This window comes from Lissotriton vulgaris, chromosome 7 (assembly GCF_964263255.1).
Source record: "Lissotriton vulgaris chromosome 7, aLisVul1.2, whole genome shotgun sequence".
NCBI lineage: Eukaryota > Metazoa > Chordata > Amphibia > Caudata > Salamandridae > Lissotriton > Lissotriton vulgaris.
Window position 1 is genome coordinate 341,448,670 of NC_141695.1, and position 14,548 is coordinate 341,463,217.

Below are 14,548 nucleotides of genomic sequence, written 5' to 3' on the forward strand. Positions count from 1 at the left end.
CATATCATTAATATAGAATATATGTTGTTAAAAACTAGAATCTAGATATATGAGACCAGGCACCTTGATCGTTTAATCCATAGAGCCAACAAGAATTTAGCTAGGCCAAAGACAACTACTCTGCTAGTGTGTGTGCGAAGGATTCTAAGCAGCTCTAGATAATGCCCAGGTCCAATAAGACTGCACAAGGGGGATAATCCACTTGGCCCTCAAATTCTTATAATACGGCCCAAAAAACTGCAGAGGGAGTAACAATTTAGGGCTTCCCTTGCAAGCTGAGCATAAAGCATCAGAAAGATCATTGCAACACCACTTGCTGCAAAACAATTTAGTGGGAAGAGTCTTATATCTAAATTAGAGGAACAATGTTTTTTCAAGTGGGAGAACAGTTTCATCAATGTACAAACTCTCAAGTAAGTTAGCCGATGGGATTTAACACATCCGCCACCAGGATGGATTGCCAATAAATGGCCTTTACACTACTCTTTGAAATCAAAATCCACTCCCCCAGATGTATCTAATATTCCTCCAGCCCCAATTCCCTGAATAGTTCCCTAAGGGAACGAAACCAGTGAATTTTACTTATCCTGGGTTGTAACATAAGGTCCCTGATGACCACTCTACAGGGAGCAAGATCCTCAGTTGTCCACAGGCGGAGCCAGAACAGTAAGTGCTTACAGTCCAAAAACTCAGCATGTTTACAAGCAATCTAAGAGGTTCTAAACCACCAGGATTAGGTTGTCTTCCAAAAGAAGCATGCCATATTGGCCTTGAAGGCCCCTCAACAAATGTGGGAAGACTGCAGGAGAATTGGACAACCTGCCACGATTACAATAACAAAACTTTAGTTAGCGTGCCAAAATTTCAAACAATACTGTACATAGGTGAGACACTTATTTTACTCAAGCAGCAAGAAAAGAGGATATGGTGTATGGGCGGTATTTGAAAATAATATTGAGTCCTAAATATCGAGTGACACAAATATATTTTTAAATATAGTGTCATATAAATATTGTGATTCAGAAATAAAACTGACAATAATATCGATTTCTGTATGGTAAGTAATATCGTTTTCAGGAACATCATTGTTGTTGATATTGTTTGCAGTAATATAGTTGTAAAAAATATCGCTTTTTAAATAATATTTGAATTGTATATGTTATATATTGTTTGTATAGTTGTTTTTTAATATAGTTTGTAATTTTTAAGTTGTTTATCATTTTAAATTAATTGATGATAGTAATTTATAGGGTCATAGTGGGTTGAGAGGTTTGAAGGGGTACAGTGTGGGCAGTTATTTAAGTATAATTAATAAATAATGTATTTGTAATTAAATATTAATTATTTAAGTGATAACTAATTATGTAGATTGTGTCATTTAAAAAAAAATTATATTGTATGTGTAGGTTGTTGAGTTTGTAGCGGTATAGGGTGAGAAGTTAATTAAGTAATCATTTATTTATAACGAATTAATTTCTCATTAATTATTTAGTTGAAAATTAATTATGGAAATTGTGTAATTATATGTCTTAAGTTATATTTTAAGTGCAGGTAGTTCAGTTTGTAGGGGTAAAGGGTGAGACGTTTCTTAAGTATTAATTGATTAATAATTACATATTAATGTTAATTAAAATATGTAATTTTGTTCACATATGTAAATTATTTTATACATATTTGTTTTTCAATTATATATTAGGTGTGTGCTGTGTTTTTAGGAGGATAGGGTGGGAAGTTATTTAAGTCATAATTAATTAACACTTATTCATTTTTATTCATTATTATATGTAATACATATATTAATATAGCTATATACCTATACTTGTTATAATAGTAAATTAAAATATACAATTTGAAAATCATAATATAAATTATAATGAAAATGTTTAATAATAGTTTTACTCAATAGAAGGGGGACCCCTCGTCACTTGCAGGCAGGTAGGCGGGGAAAAGCAATAAACAAGAAAGAACAGGAGTAACCTGCCTATAAAGGAATAATCTAGCCTAAAAATAGGTCCTTATATATTTCCAAGATCATTTTAGAGCTGGATATTAACTCCTTTTCGATCGACATCCGCCGAGCCTCAGACCTCACGTTCATTACTAGTGCGGACCGACGTGGAGAAATTGCCAAGCATTCCGCCATTCGCGGATATACGAAACGTTTTTCGTTCTCCCTCCCTCCAGACCAAGGAAGAACTTTTTGAAAGGCTCCCGGCTGCCTGTATTTGACAGATAATTCCTAATCGATCGAAAAGGAGTTAATATCCAGCTCTAAAATTATCATGGATACTCTACTCTAGCTGTTGTCATAATCAAGTTTGACGAGGCCCATATATACATTTGAATCTTTGGGGTGCCTCCAATTGTTTAAAAACAACATCCTGTCCTACCTTGCCTCTGTGTGCTCCCGCCCTGATGAAGGTGTAGCCCTGGCTGGGGCTGTGCACCGAAACGCGCGTTGGCGTTTTTGACCTCTGGGGAGCACCTGAGCGATCTGGGGTTTTCCCTTGTGGATTGTGTTCCATCTATCCCTCTCAGATCAACCACTGGCTATGATACATCTGTGGAGTTACGGCTGGCATGTGGGTGTGGTGATGATGTGATTGAGTTATTTACATATGAAATGATAAGAAATTCTGTATTTGATGTAATTACATATGCAATCACTACAGCAACACATAGAACTTTATTGACTGTGCGATTACTTAAAATCTTTACAGTATAAAACACATGAACATCCCCCCTCCAGAATACCCTTCCCGCAGTAAAACCCTATATACAACATTAAGATTACATAATGACTGTTCTTACTACATTATGTCCATTAAAACTTCTTTTGATTGCTCCTTGTCTTTACGCCTTCAAGAGTCTAGAAAGTTAAGTCAAAGTTCAGCAAGGTTCATCTCAACTCGATGCCATATGTCAGTGGGAAAGTTCTTCACTAGGCCCTTATCCGCCCCTGGTTTGGTTTCTGGGTCTAGTACTCCCAATTACTTAGCAATAGCTCCTAAATTGACTGACGGCGTGCATGGTTAGGGCACCAGATGGAGGCTCATGGCTCAATGGTCAGTGGCCTTTTGGTGGGTGTCAAGTGCAGTTCTGATTTGATGGACGAACTTGCCGACTCTAGCTAGTAGTCAGGTCGTTGTTTCCGAAAAGCACCAGTCCGAGGCCTCTCTGCAGGTTCTATAGCCTAGGTTCCGTAGGGCCGGGCGCAGCAGACGATGGCGATCACTGACCAACTTTGTACAGCAATATTCAATCACTATGTGTTGAGAAAGCTTGCTTTTCCATGAAATGAATAAAAAATCTTTTTATACTTTTGTAATCATGTTTTGAGATGCGTTTGTGTGGTCCAGGGGTTGATAGAAATATATAAGGACCTATTTTTAGGCCTAGATTATTCCTTTATAGGCAGGTTACTCCTGTTCTTTCTTGTTTAATAATAGTTTTACATTATATATCTGTTTATGAACATACACACATATATATATATATATATGTGTGTGTGTTTGTTTAAATTAGCATATATATATTTAAATATTATTTAAACATATATAATGTGCATTATATTTATGTTACATGTTAAAATGTTTATTATCTACTATTTTTAACAACATATATATTAAAAAGCGATATTTTTCTATTTATTATTTCGATAGTAAAGTAAAACGATCATATTTATCTCAATGTTATTGCACTTACCTTTATATTCATAGGAAAGCGATATTTTCAGATTTTTGTGATTGATATTGATGTAGCACAGTATTTGTGTTTTCGATATTATGTCAGTGAGCCCTTCGAAGATGGCAGACATAGGCCATCAACAGAGCAAGATTCCTCACAGCCTCCCAGGACGAGGATGGCTTTGGAAAGCTTGTAATAATGCATCACAGCTTGAAAGCAAACACAGAAACGCTGCCTCTCAGTTCCACTCAACTACAAACCATTGTTTTTATCTTCCTGCTAGAAGCGATTTCAGCTGTCCTATATTTATGTCATCCGCTACTGGCGCACGAGAAGAGGTGATCTGTGGTCAAATGTTTTATGAAAAAAAGGAGAATTTTGTTCCAAAATATTGGTGACCAAACCAACATGTCTCACAGGAGAGTGTGCTTCGATGCAACTGAGAGTGTCTGTAGAATGGGGTGTCTATTGGGGTATTATGAGAAATGGAGGGGATAAGAAAGCTTGTATTATATGTCTCTCCTCTCTCACCCCCAAATCACTTTTCTCAGATTGTTTTTCGGCTCCTAAAGTCATCAGCAACTCCGCTCTGGCAGAGGGGACCCAGAAGGCAACTGACCTTGTCCTTGACACCTGGGTCGATGGAGTGCACCAAAATGAAAAGCCCGACTCCAAGGGAGACAGCAAGAAGTTACATGACATCTTCACAGGTAAAAAGCAAGCACCCGAGCATCCAACAGGCCACAAAGAATGTCACTTAACACTGTAGCGGGGGAAGGGCTACATACCTTTTGGGGAGCCGTTCGCTGTAGAGGGTGGTACTGTTGTGGTTTAAGGACTATGGCTATATCTTGATTCTCCTCATGTCAATCTTCACGAAATGTTTTCTTAAAGGTCATGGACCATTTAGTTTGATTCCAAATCTTATATTTCACAAGAAATTTACCAGTAAGTACTTTGCAGCCTTACATCTGTTGTTGCTTCATAAAAAGCTAAACTAGTACACATATATATTTTATGGCTCATAAAACAAATTCAATCATTAATTAATCTGAAATTATTCCACATTATAAGTACATATCTTCTCGTTCATGTTCAATATGATTTATATGTGTAAAGTTAGGAGTTAAAGATCAGATACATTAAATGAAGGCCAAAAGTCAAATCTTCTGAAAAGGCCTGATAACAGCCAACTTGAAAGGCGTGTTCTCACAAACATCTGTAAAAGATGTGACCCCCTCACTTGGGATCTTCCAACTGGACCTTTACTGTGAGTTCTATCATCACCTGGGTGAAGGCATCTGAACTTCTCACAGAGCAACTGGCCCTACCGTAGAAGTACAACAAATATACAAAAAGATACATGGGCTGTACCCACAGTTAATGATGTACAACAACAGCAGGTGTTTGAATAATTAACTAATAATTTCTTTACAGCACAGGAGTTCGATGAATCTCATAATGTTTCCTCTTCATTTTTTGTGAAAGTTTGCAAAAGTTACAAAAAACTGGCATCCATTAATTATTAGATGCAATAAGGAACTTACCTTTGTTAAATTTCGGTAGGGCAAACCTGTGGAATTTCAATATTGAAAACTGTAGGGTATTTACAGTAACACACATGTCTATGTGTGGTAAGCACCAAAAGCCAAATATCTTTTTCCCAAATCCTAGAATTTGTGAACATTATTGCATCCAGTGAATACTGAACACCTCAGTGTTGGATTTTTATCAAATGCGATTATTATTGCCACCCGTAATCAGGCCATTAATGTATCAACTACATCTAATTATTCTTAGTGCCTCGTTGTCTGTGTTTTCTATGTAGGTGAGCACTGCCATTCTGTGACCATGGGCAAAACTGTAGTCATGCTTCTCTTTTTGTAGAATGTTCCTGTTCTTTTTTTCAAAATCTGGTCACCTGAATGGAGACCATCACAAACCTTATGCTACAAGAGATCCTTATGCTCAAGAGAACCTTATGCTCAAGGGAGCCTTATGCTACCAGAGAACCGTATGCTACAAGAGAGCCATATGCTACAAGAGAGCCTTATGCTCAAGAGAACCTTATGCTACAATAGAGCCTTATGCTACAAGAGCACAACATCACAGCGGCAAACTAGTTTTAGCTGTAGAACAGAAAGGACGGACCCAAGCATACATTTCTGAAAGAAGTTGACTCTGTTTCTACCTTTACATAATATTAATTACCATAGGTACAATCACCGTCTTCAGACTAACAAGTTGTCATCCCAAGGCTATTCAGCTAACACAGACCATCAGGCTATCCACATCCTATCCCCTACAGATTAACAGCTGTCAGAAAGGCAGAGTACCTTTGCCAACTTTCCAGAAAAAATAAAGCATGTTCTTGTACATGGTCTGATGAATACTCTACATATCTGCAACCAGTCACATTCAAAAAGTGTTGATCCACTCTGCAAACCCCTTGCTTCAAAAGATGTGGTTAGCCACATAAGGTTGAGGAACCCTCAGGTATTCATACCAGGTAAGACCTCCATGAGCATGCCCATAGCACTTTGTGACCTTTGCTTGCTCTGGTACCTTGCCTGAATTTCCCTGTGTGCACTGCCCATTCTACACCAGATCTAACTAGTTTTGCTTATCTGTTTTTATTTCTCCTGGTATCATGCCTCAGAGATCTCAGACGGAGAGTTAGACGAATCCATCCTAGAGGACCCCCGGCCACCAGCCAAGAAAAAAGATGCATTAATGGCAGCCAGGAAGGAGCGAATGAGCAAACCAAGCACAGGTTAGAGGGACCCTATGTAACTCTGAAACTGTCACGGTGGATGGATGGAGGTGGCCCAACTTAACAAATGAGACTGGAACATTTAACGCCTTTAAAGTTGTACGTCCTCTTCTCCGAATACTACCTCCTTATCTCTGCATGGGGAGTCATGGTCTCCTTGTACCTCCTATTCCTCCCTAGGATGTACCATAATCCTTGCACATTACTTTTGAGCCTATCTGAATTGTTTCATAGCCTTTCTATATTTCCAGAGGTCCCTCAGTGATGTGCCATGGCCTATATACATCCTCAGCCTTTCCTTAGTGCGTAACCGCCTGGATGTGCCTCCACAGACTTGTCGGCACCATTTGCTTTTTATACTACCTTAATATAGCCACAGAGGGAGTCATATTTCTAGGGTGTAGCACTATCTCTGTACACCATTGTTCCCCTTCCTTGGGCCACTATCAAAGTCACATTATGTTTCAATAGGGTGTCAACCTCTGAGTCTATCCATGTCAACTTCTTAGCTTTATAATATCAATATTTAGTCAACCAAAATTGCTATTTTATTAATAACTTTTTTATTTATTCGTAGTACTACTAATATTTATGTATAGAGCACAAGTTGACACTAAGGAAATACCTATGCTAATAATACACTGACAACAAAAGGGTGGGCACTGTTCAGAAAGGTTTTGACTGCTTTCACGAACCCGAGATGATTCCACATGTGTTTTTTGGGTTTATTGCATTAGACACAGGGACTTCTTGTGGCACTTCTGTGGTGTGCTGATGCTATTATAGCACCTAGAAGCAGGGATAGCATCCAGGAGTAGTGATACCGTTAGAGAGTAGCGTTAGGATAGTTAGTTCCCTGGAACACATCTTGAGGGAATGGGCAAGGTTTTGGTCATGAATGGTTAAAGGTGTTTAAGGATTACTTACAGCAGAGGGGGTGGGTAATCACTATAGTTACTACTATTAGTACTAGAGCAGCACAAGGCAACCTCCAACAAGGGATCATTACAGGTTTTAACCATTGCATGGGCTAGGAAACCCTACAGAAAGCTATATATCCATAGGGTGCACTTCTGAGGTATGCCAAACCTGCACGAGGACACTATCCTTCTCAGCGCTACAGGCCACACTCGAACTGGGCACACAGCGGGCCAGGGTTGGACATGGCTCTAAGGGCGCTCTCTCAGTTCCAGCACACTGCTCATGGACTCTTGAAGTTTAACCAAGGAAGGGGAGGTCAAAGGGCCGGACGCCCAAATAACTGGAGGTCTTGACTGCTGTTCAGGAAAGACAAAAGCGGCTTCAGCTGGTTTTTCACACTATTAGGTTAAAAAGCGTGATTCTTTTCACCTTGCAGTTTCACAATTCTTTTCTGCTTGAAAGCCTCAGAGTACATTAACCTGGCCTACAATCCATGATCCATGAAGTCCCTCGTAGTGTGATCCTACCTGGTCCACTGCCAGCTTCATTTTGCACTCATTCAGGCTCACCATGTACTTTAAGCTCAATCAATCAATCAGTGCTTGTTTAGCGTGGCTGCTCACCCGTGAGGGTCTCAAGGGAACGTGGTAGGGCAGTAGAGGAGGGTCACTGTGGTTCACTCAAAGAGCCAGGTCATGCGATCTTTCCTGAATTGTGTCAGAGACGGGGAGAGCCTGAGATGAAGAGGTTCTGCCATATGTTTGTGTCTTACTTTGCTAACACCCTACTGTTGTCTAGAGACCTCTTGAGGTTAAGTGTGCATGGAAGAGTGCACTGATTCTTTCAGTCATCTGGTGCAATTACACCATGCTCATCATTACCACCATGCTCCATAATGTGATTCATGATATTGTATGGTACAATAGCCGTCATGTATGTCCAAGAACATACCTCATTCATGTCCAAGAACACCTGCCATTTGTAACTCAGAAGTGTTGCATGTGTGCCTCATGACAGTCCTAATTATTTGTATGTGTCCTAGATTAGCCCTGTTTGTCCCCTGCCCACCTTCTCAGCCTGTTCCTCCACTCTTAACCTCTTCCCACCCTTCTTGTTTCCTCAGCTCCTGCAAGATCTGACCTTGGGGATGTCAGGGCAAAGACTTCAGTAGGAGCCCGGAAGAGCCAAAAGCTTCCTAAGGCGGCTGCCTTCAAAATATCAGAGCAGGACAAGGGACAAAGCTGGGCAGGTGGGTTGACAGGCACAGGGATAGGGTGGCTAATAGGTACCAGTAAAACAGCTGTATTAATCAGATGACTGTGTTGGAATACATAGGAAAATCCTGATTTTATATTGAAAACTCATTATGCGGTCAATCTCTTCAATTCAACCATTTCATACACTCCCTGTGCTCCATAAAAGCTTTTGTAACAGAGTTGCAGGCAGAAACTTTGATGAACCCCAGTGCAGTACTCTAGAACAGTTCCTATTGGTTGAAAAATATTATTAATCAGAGTTAATTTGCTGATTTTCGCTTGTGGTGATGTGTGTTCATATGTCCCTTGTATCAAAAACTTTCCATGTGTGTAGCTATTCCTTGCAATCTTACAGTATCTAACACCCTGTAGCCTATCTAATGGCCCCACTTTTCATTTGCATAGACCAGTGGTCTCCAACCCTTTGAATAATAAGAGTTACTTATCTTAAATTAAATTCATCGCAAACTACTAATTATTAGTGATGTAATAGTGACCACATCAGACAAGGACACATAAGTGGCCACTATGTTAAAGATTACCAGCAGTGATTTCCTCAGTGCGTCAGAAGGGTTGCCAGAAGTAATGTGAAAATGGTTTTGTCAAATTGGAACACCAACATGTAAGTAATATTTGCCAGCCACAGCTGCAGTGCCCCTGGCACATAAGTAAACATATTAGTAATATGTCTGCAAATTATTTAGTATTTGAAGTATATTTTGGGAATTCTGCCATTTTTGTCCAAACATCAGCTTATAAGTTCTGAAAATATACGTTTGAATTGCAAGAAACTATTTTGTCAAATGTAAGTCAATTTAATCAAGAAAAAGTTTCAATTTAGAACGCTGGTATGCACCCTGGAGAGCTGCTGAGAATTAAGTGAAGAGTTACCAGTAGCTCACAAGCTACTTGTTGGAGAAGTCTGGCATATACACCTAGGGCCCGATTCAAAAAAGTAATCTGGGACAAATTCCTAACTTTACGACTTTCGGTATTCACATAAGGCATTTAGGAGTACTAAAGTTACTAAAGACTACGGCAACTCCCTCTACTCGGGAACCACGGCCAAACTCCAGAAAAGACTACACAGCATACAAAACGTCTCCACGCGCCTCATCCTAAGAATCCCTCGCCACAGCCACATTACCGCCCATCTGAGAGACCTGCACTGGCTCCCAGTCAACAAGAGGATCACCTTCAAACTCTTCACTCACGCCCACAAAGCACTCCACAAGGCCGGACAAGCATACCTCAACAAACGACTCACCTTCTACACCCCGAACTGCCAGCTTCACTCCGCTGACCTCGCCCTTGCCACCGTCCCCCACATCCAAAGAGTGACCGCTGGCGTCAGATCATTCTCCCACCTCGCCACCAAGACATGGAACACCCTCCCCACCCACCTGCGGCAGACACAGGACCTGCTGACCTTCAGGAGACTTCTCAAGATCTGGCCGTTCGAGCAGTAGCAACACCTCCCCCCCCCGCCCAGCGCCTTGAGACCCTGACGGGTGAATAGTGCGCTTTACAAATGCATGATTACAAATCATGCGCCACGAGACTTCCTCGGACGTGATATGTGCGCATTACAAGTGTCCAGACTAGACTAGACTAGACATGATTGATTGAATGATAGGATTTTGTCTCAGTTAAACTTAAGTTTTGGTCTTAAGTTAAACTTAAGACAAATTTAAGTTTAACTGAAACAAAATCCTAGTCGTAAAGTTAGGATTTTGTCTCACTTAAACTTAAGTTTGTCTTAAATTTAACTTAAGACCAAAACTTACGATTGACTGAGACAAAATCCTCACTTTAGTACTCCCAAAAGCCTTCTGTGAATTCCGGAATTTGTAAAGTTAAGATTTTGTCTCAGATTACTTTTGTGAATCGGGCCCTGACTAATGATTTTACCTAACTCCTTTTAACATAATCTGACAGAATTAATCTAAAGCGAACGCATGGAGATGTTTCCTGACAGCTCAAGATCATGGACATCAATTCGGGAAAATGCCAGTGGTAGCAGATGTGGCAGCACACATTCTTTGACGTCATAGGAAATTATGTCACATGACATTTGAACCGAATTTTGAAACCCCATATATATTAACACAACAGTTTATAAAAAAAAAAAAGTTATATATTAGATACAGCCTGCATTTTAATTAGGATGCTGGAATCATATGCCAGGGAAACATTTAGCTTTTCCTTTCATTCTAAGAGCACGATATAGTGTCACAAAGTATAAACAGAAAATAGAAACCAAAATTAATTCTACCAGGTATGTTCATGATGTAACTGCTCTATGGTATTGACACAGTATTCCTTTTTGATATTAGAATGTTGATTTATGATCATGTGAAAGGCGCTGTCATCCTACCAAGGTGAATGTTTTGTTCAGATAATCTTTCATGTATTCAGATTAATGAAAAACAATACATTGTTTACCAATGTGTTTTTATTTTATATTGTTTCTAAAGAGTGCACAATAATCTTCTGTATGTATTCATTTTATAAAACTGGATCCCAGGGCATTGTTTACCTTCTGCTCCTAAGACTGCTTTTTCCACCTCAAACGCTTCTGCACCTAGATCCACTACCTCCTGTAATGAAATGCAAAAGCACCTGCTATTGAGTTGCAGAAGATCCATTCTGTGGGATCACAAGCTCCTGCATTGAGGGGCCTCATCATTACAATTCACAGGATCACTGTTAATATTGAAAAAGTCAATATGAATAACAATATATTCATGTATAAAAATGAAATTGCATCTTTATTAATGAATTAGCCCATATGAAAAACATATATCAATTTTCTCTTATGTATATTAAAACAGTAAATTGATATACACAGTGATCAGGTGCTCCCCATGCTAGAAATCTGGTCATGTTACCTACTGGCCGCATTGTGTCCATGCAAGGTCTAAGGCCCACCCTGATTCCCCTTCAGATAAATTAATTTATGACTACAAAGAGAGCGGTTAAATTTCATTACGAAAAAAGGATCGCCGGAATGGTTTATGACATTCAATGAATTGTATATAAACCCACTTCAGATGGACTGTAAGTTGAGACTGTCCTCAGACCCTATGCCTGTACCTGTTCCCCTGGCCGCACTGTTTTATTAAACAAACTGTCCCTGGTTTGGCAAAATCCTCTTGTCTCTTGTTTTTTTTCAAGTTATTTCATGTTTAGGCAACATTTTAGCAAGTCAGCCAGGAGCTGACTCGTACTTTGAACCCGACTGCAGCCAAAGGAAGGAGACCCCACCCAGACAAATTCACATTTACGTATCAAGGAAGGTGAGCAGACACCTCAATTGATTGGAAATTCTGCTTAATCAGCAAGCGTAGGTCCGTCCTGAAGCAGCTGTCACCGAGGGTAAGAGACTACAACAGAACCTTAATAAAGCATTCGGCGGATGGAAAACTAGGAAGAAGCATAAAAAGATAACCTGAGCACCCTGCCACTGACAGAAATGTGGCATATTACCCATGTTATGTGTCCTAGTTGAGTAGTCGTAAGGCAGCCTCGGAGGCGATCCCTTAAAATCACCTATTTTTGATAGTCAGCACGCTAGGAAAGTTGAATATTTATTGTATAGACCTTTATGGATCACAGGATACTATTTTTGTGATAAGGCTATCTTGATTGGCAGGAGCTGGTCCAACGTATTTTTAGTCTAAAAGGGTTTCTCAGTGCCACCGGTTTCTTAACACTCTTGGTATCTGAAAGTAGTGAGAGGTTGCTGGGGTGATACAGATGGTAGAGGGTGCCATTCGGACATTTAGGAAAAAAGATTTGGACCTGGGAACCTAGGTGTAACTTGTGTATGGCCAAGATAAGCCTGTGGGTCCTGAGATATTCCCTTTTTCTGTGAACTATTGTTATTAACTTTGTTCAGGAGATATTATTGGTAGACTCTCAGGCTCACTTAGTTCCGTGATGAAATGTTAATATTGAATTGTTCATGCATCTGTAGATAGTGCTGAGCTCATAGTAATGCAATTACAAGAAGTACACCATGTACATTTTTCCCCACAATTAGATCAAAACCAAAGATTGCCCAAACAAGAAGCAAGCTAATGTGTACTTTGTCCACTGAAACTACCAGATTTATTGTGGAGTCACCATAATAGCACATGTAAAGCAGGTTCTCCACACAGTCTAAAAAAGTAATAGGTTTTGCCAAGAATGGCATGCGCACACAAAGGTACACACATTTCCCTGTCCAAAGAAGGGAACTTTTGACATTAACGCAATTAAATATATGAGAACACACATGCAAACCAAATACACTAGTCAAAAGAAAGACAGGAGAGAGGCATTATTAGACCTTTGGGCCATCTACAACGGGGCCCAGATTGATAATCCTACATCGCAGTTAGCAAGCAAAGCATCAGCACCTCCCCACAGTACGCAGGTATGGAAGTGCTCATGCCACATTAGGATAGGGATGTAGGATCCAGCGGGCCCTCCACCGAATGATAAACACTTAGGCCCAAGTAAGAGAAGCCAACAGACCTGCATGCCCAGACAATTTCAGCGCAACCCAAGTCCAGTGGATAGGCTCCCTCGAACTCGACCCCCGTCTCTGGCGTCCGACACATAGCACCCCAGCAGCATGGAGAACACACACTCCCACTGGTTCAGGCAAACATTCATGAGTGACAGGGAGATTTGTGGTGGCTCTATACAGTCATACAGCTAGTGAGGGTGAGCAAGGGAGCCCCAGTTACCCTGGACCCGATGACAAGGGTGAGGCTACAGTATTTGCTCAGGTAGCTGAGCAAACAATAGAGAACGAATTTGAGGGCAAAGCTTGACTAAATGGAAAAGCACAAAGCTCAAAGCGAAGGAGGCAACCTATACCAGGTGAGGAAGAAAGGTGCGAACTAAGGAGAGAGAGAAAGAACTTGCACCCAAAAAAAACAGTAAGAGAACATAGCAGCGTGCCCCCCCACATAAGGAAGGTGGGGGTTGGCAGAGAGTACAGATCGAGGAAGAATCGGTGGTAGAATTAGATGAGAGGCTTCTGGCAGGGATCCGAGCCTCACCAATTCTTCAGAGAGGGGCTGACCAGGAAATAAGAGACCAAGGCAGCCTAATGGTCACCCAACCAAGATGTAGGAAAAACAAGATGGCACATTTGCAAGCGCTAGAGGGGAGCAGTGATGAGGACGTATGCTGCTCCACCCGAAAGCAAAAGAAGTATAGACTGACCCCAAAGGAGATAGTGGCCAGAGAGGAAGGCAAGATCTTTGTGCAGCCATTCTGCTACCTGCTAGCCCACTGGACTGAGGAAAAAGACCAGTATGATAGACCTTGGCCAGAGGAGAGATCCTTTGAGCCAGAGGACATGCCTATAGTGGAAGATTTCATTCAACATGGGGGAGGGGATCCCAAGTGGAAATTCCTCTACATGCAGGATACCAGAAAAGATGTGAACGCCATGTTAGGAAGAAGCCAGTAGAGCTACCCGAAGTAAGAATATACCTGTTACTACATAAGGGCACGTCAAGGACCACCTATGTGCCGTGGGTTCAGATAGAACAGGTTAATTATACATTTACCACCCTTGCTGGAGGGAGCAGGGAAATTGTTGTCATACTTTGAGAGGAACACTGCAGAAATAAACCTTGCGATGGGCGAAATTAAAAGTATGCTAAGTAGTCTTATCGGAGGGTAGACTAATGCAGTGTTCGCCCAAGCTCACATCCCAGCAATTACGCTGACAGACACTGAGCATGACAGGACTGCATTCGATTCATATAGGCACCGGACCTGGACAGCCCTGATGGAATTGTTCCCTGAACGTCCAGATGTAGGAGGGTTAATGGTGAAGACTATGAATCCAGTAGAGAGTATAACCGATTTTCTAGATAGAATGAGGAAACGATGGGGACAGGAGACA

The 14,548-nt window shown here is 40.7% G+C and overlaps 1 protein-coding gene across 1 annotated transcript in view; it reads left to right on the forward strand.

The window, feature by feature from the left end:
* Positions 1–14,548, forward strand: part of LOC147701538 (tubby protein homolog) — a 132,567-nt gene that overhangs the window by 79,653 nt on the left and 38,366 nt on the right. The window contains exons 5-7 of the mRNA XM_086928670.1: positions 4,239–4,397; positions 6,347–6,460; positions 8,505–8,630. Coding sequence (XP_086784796.1) covers positions 4,239–4,397; positions 6,347–6,460; positions 8,505–8,630 — 399 coding nt within the window. The remainder of the gene's footprint in view (positions 1–4,238; positions 4,398–6,346; positions 6,461–8,504; positions 8,631–14,548) is intronic.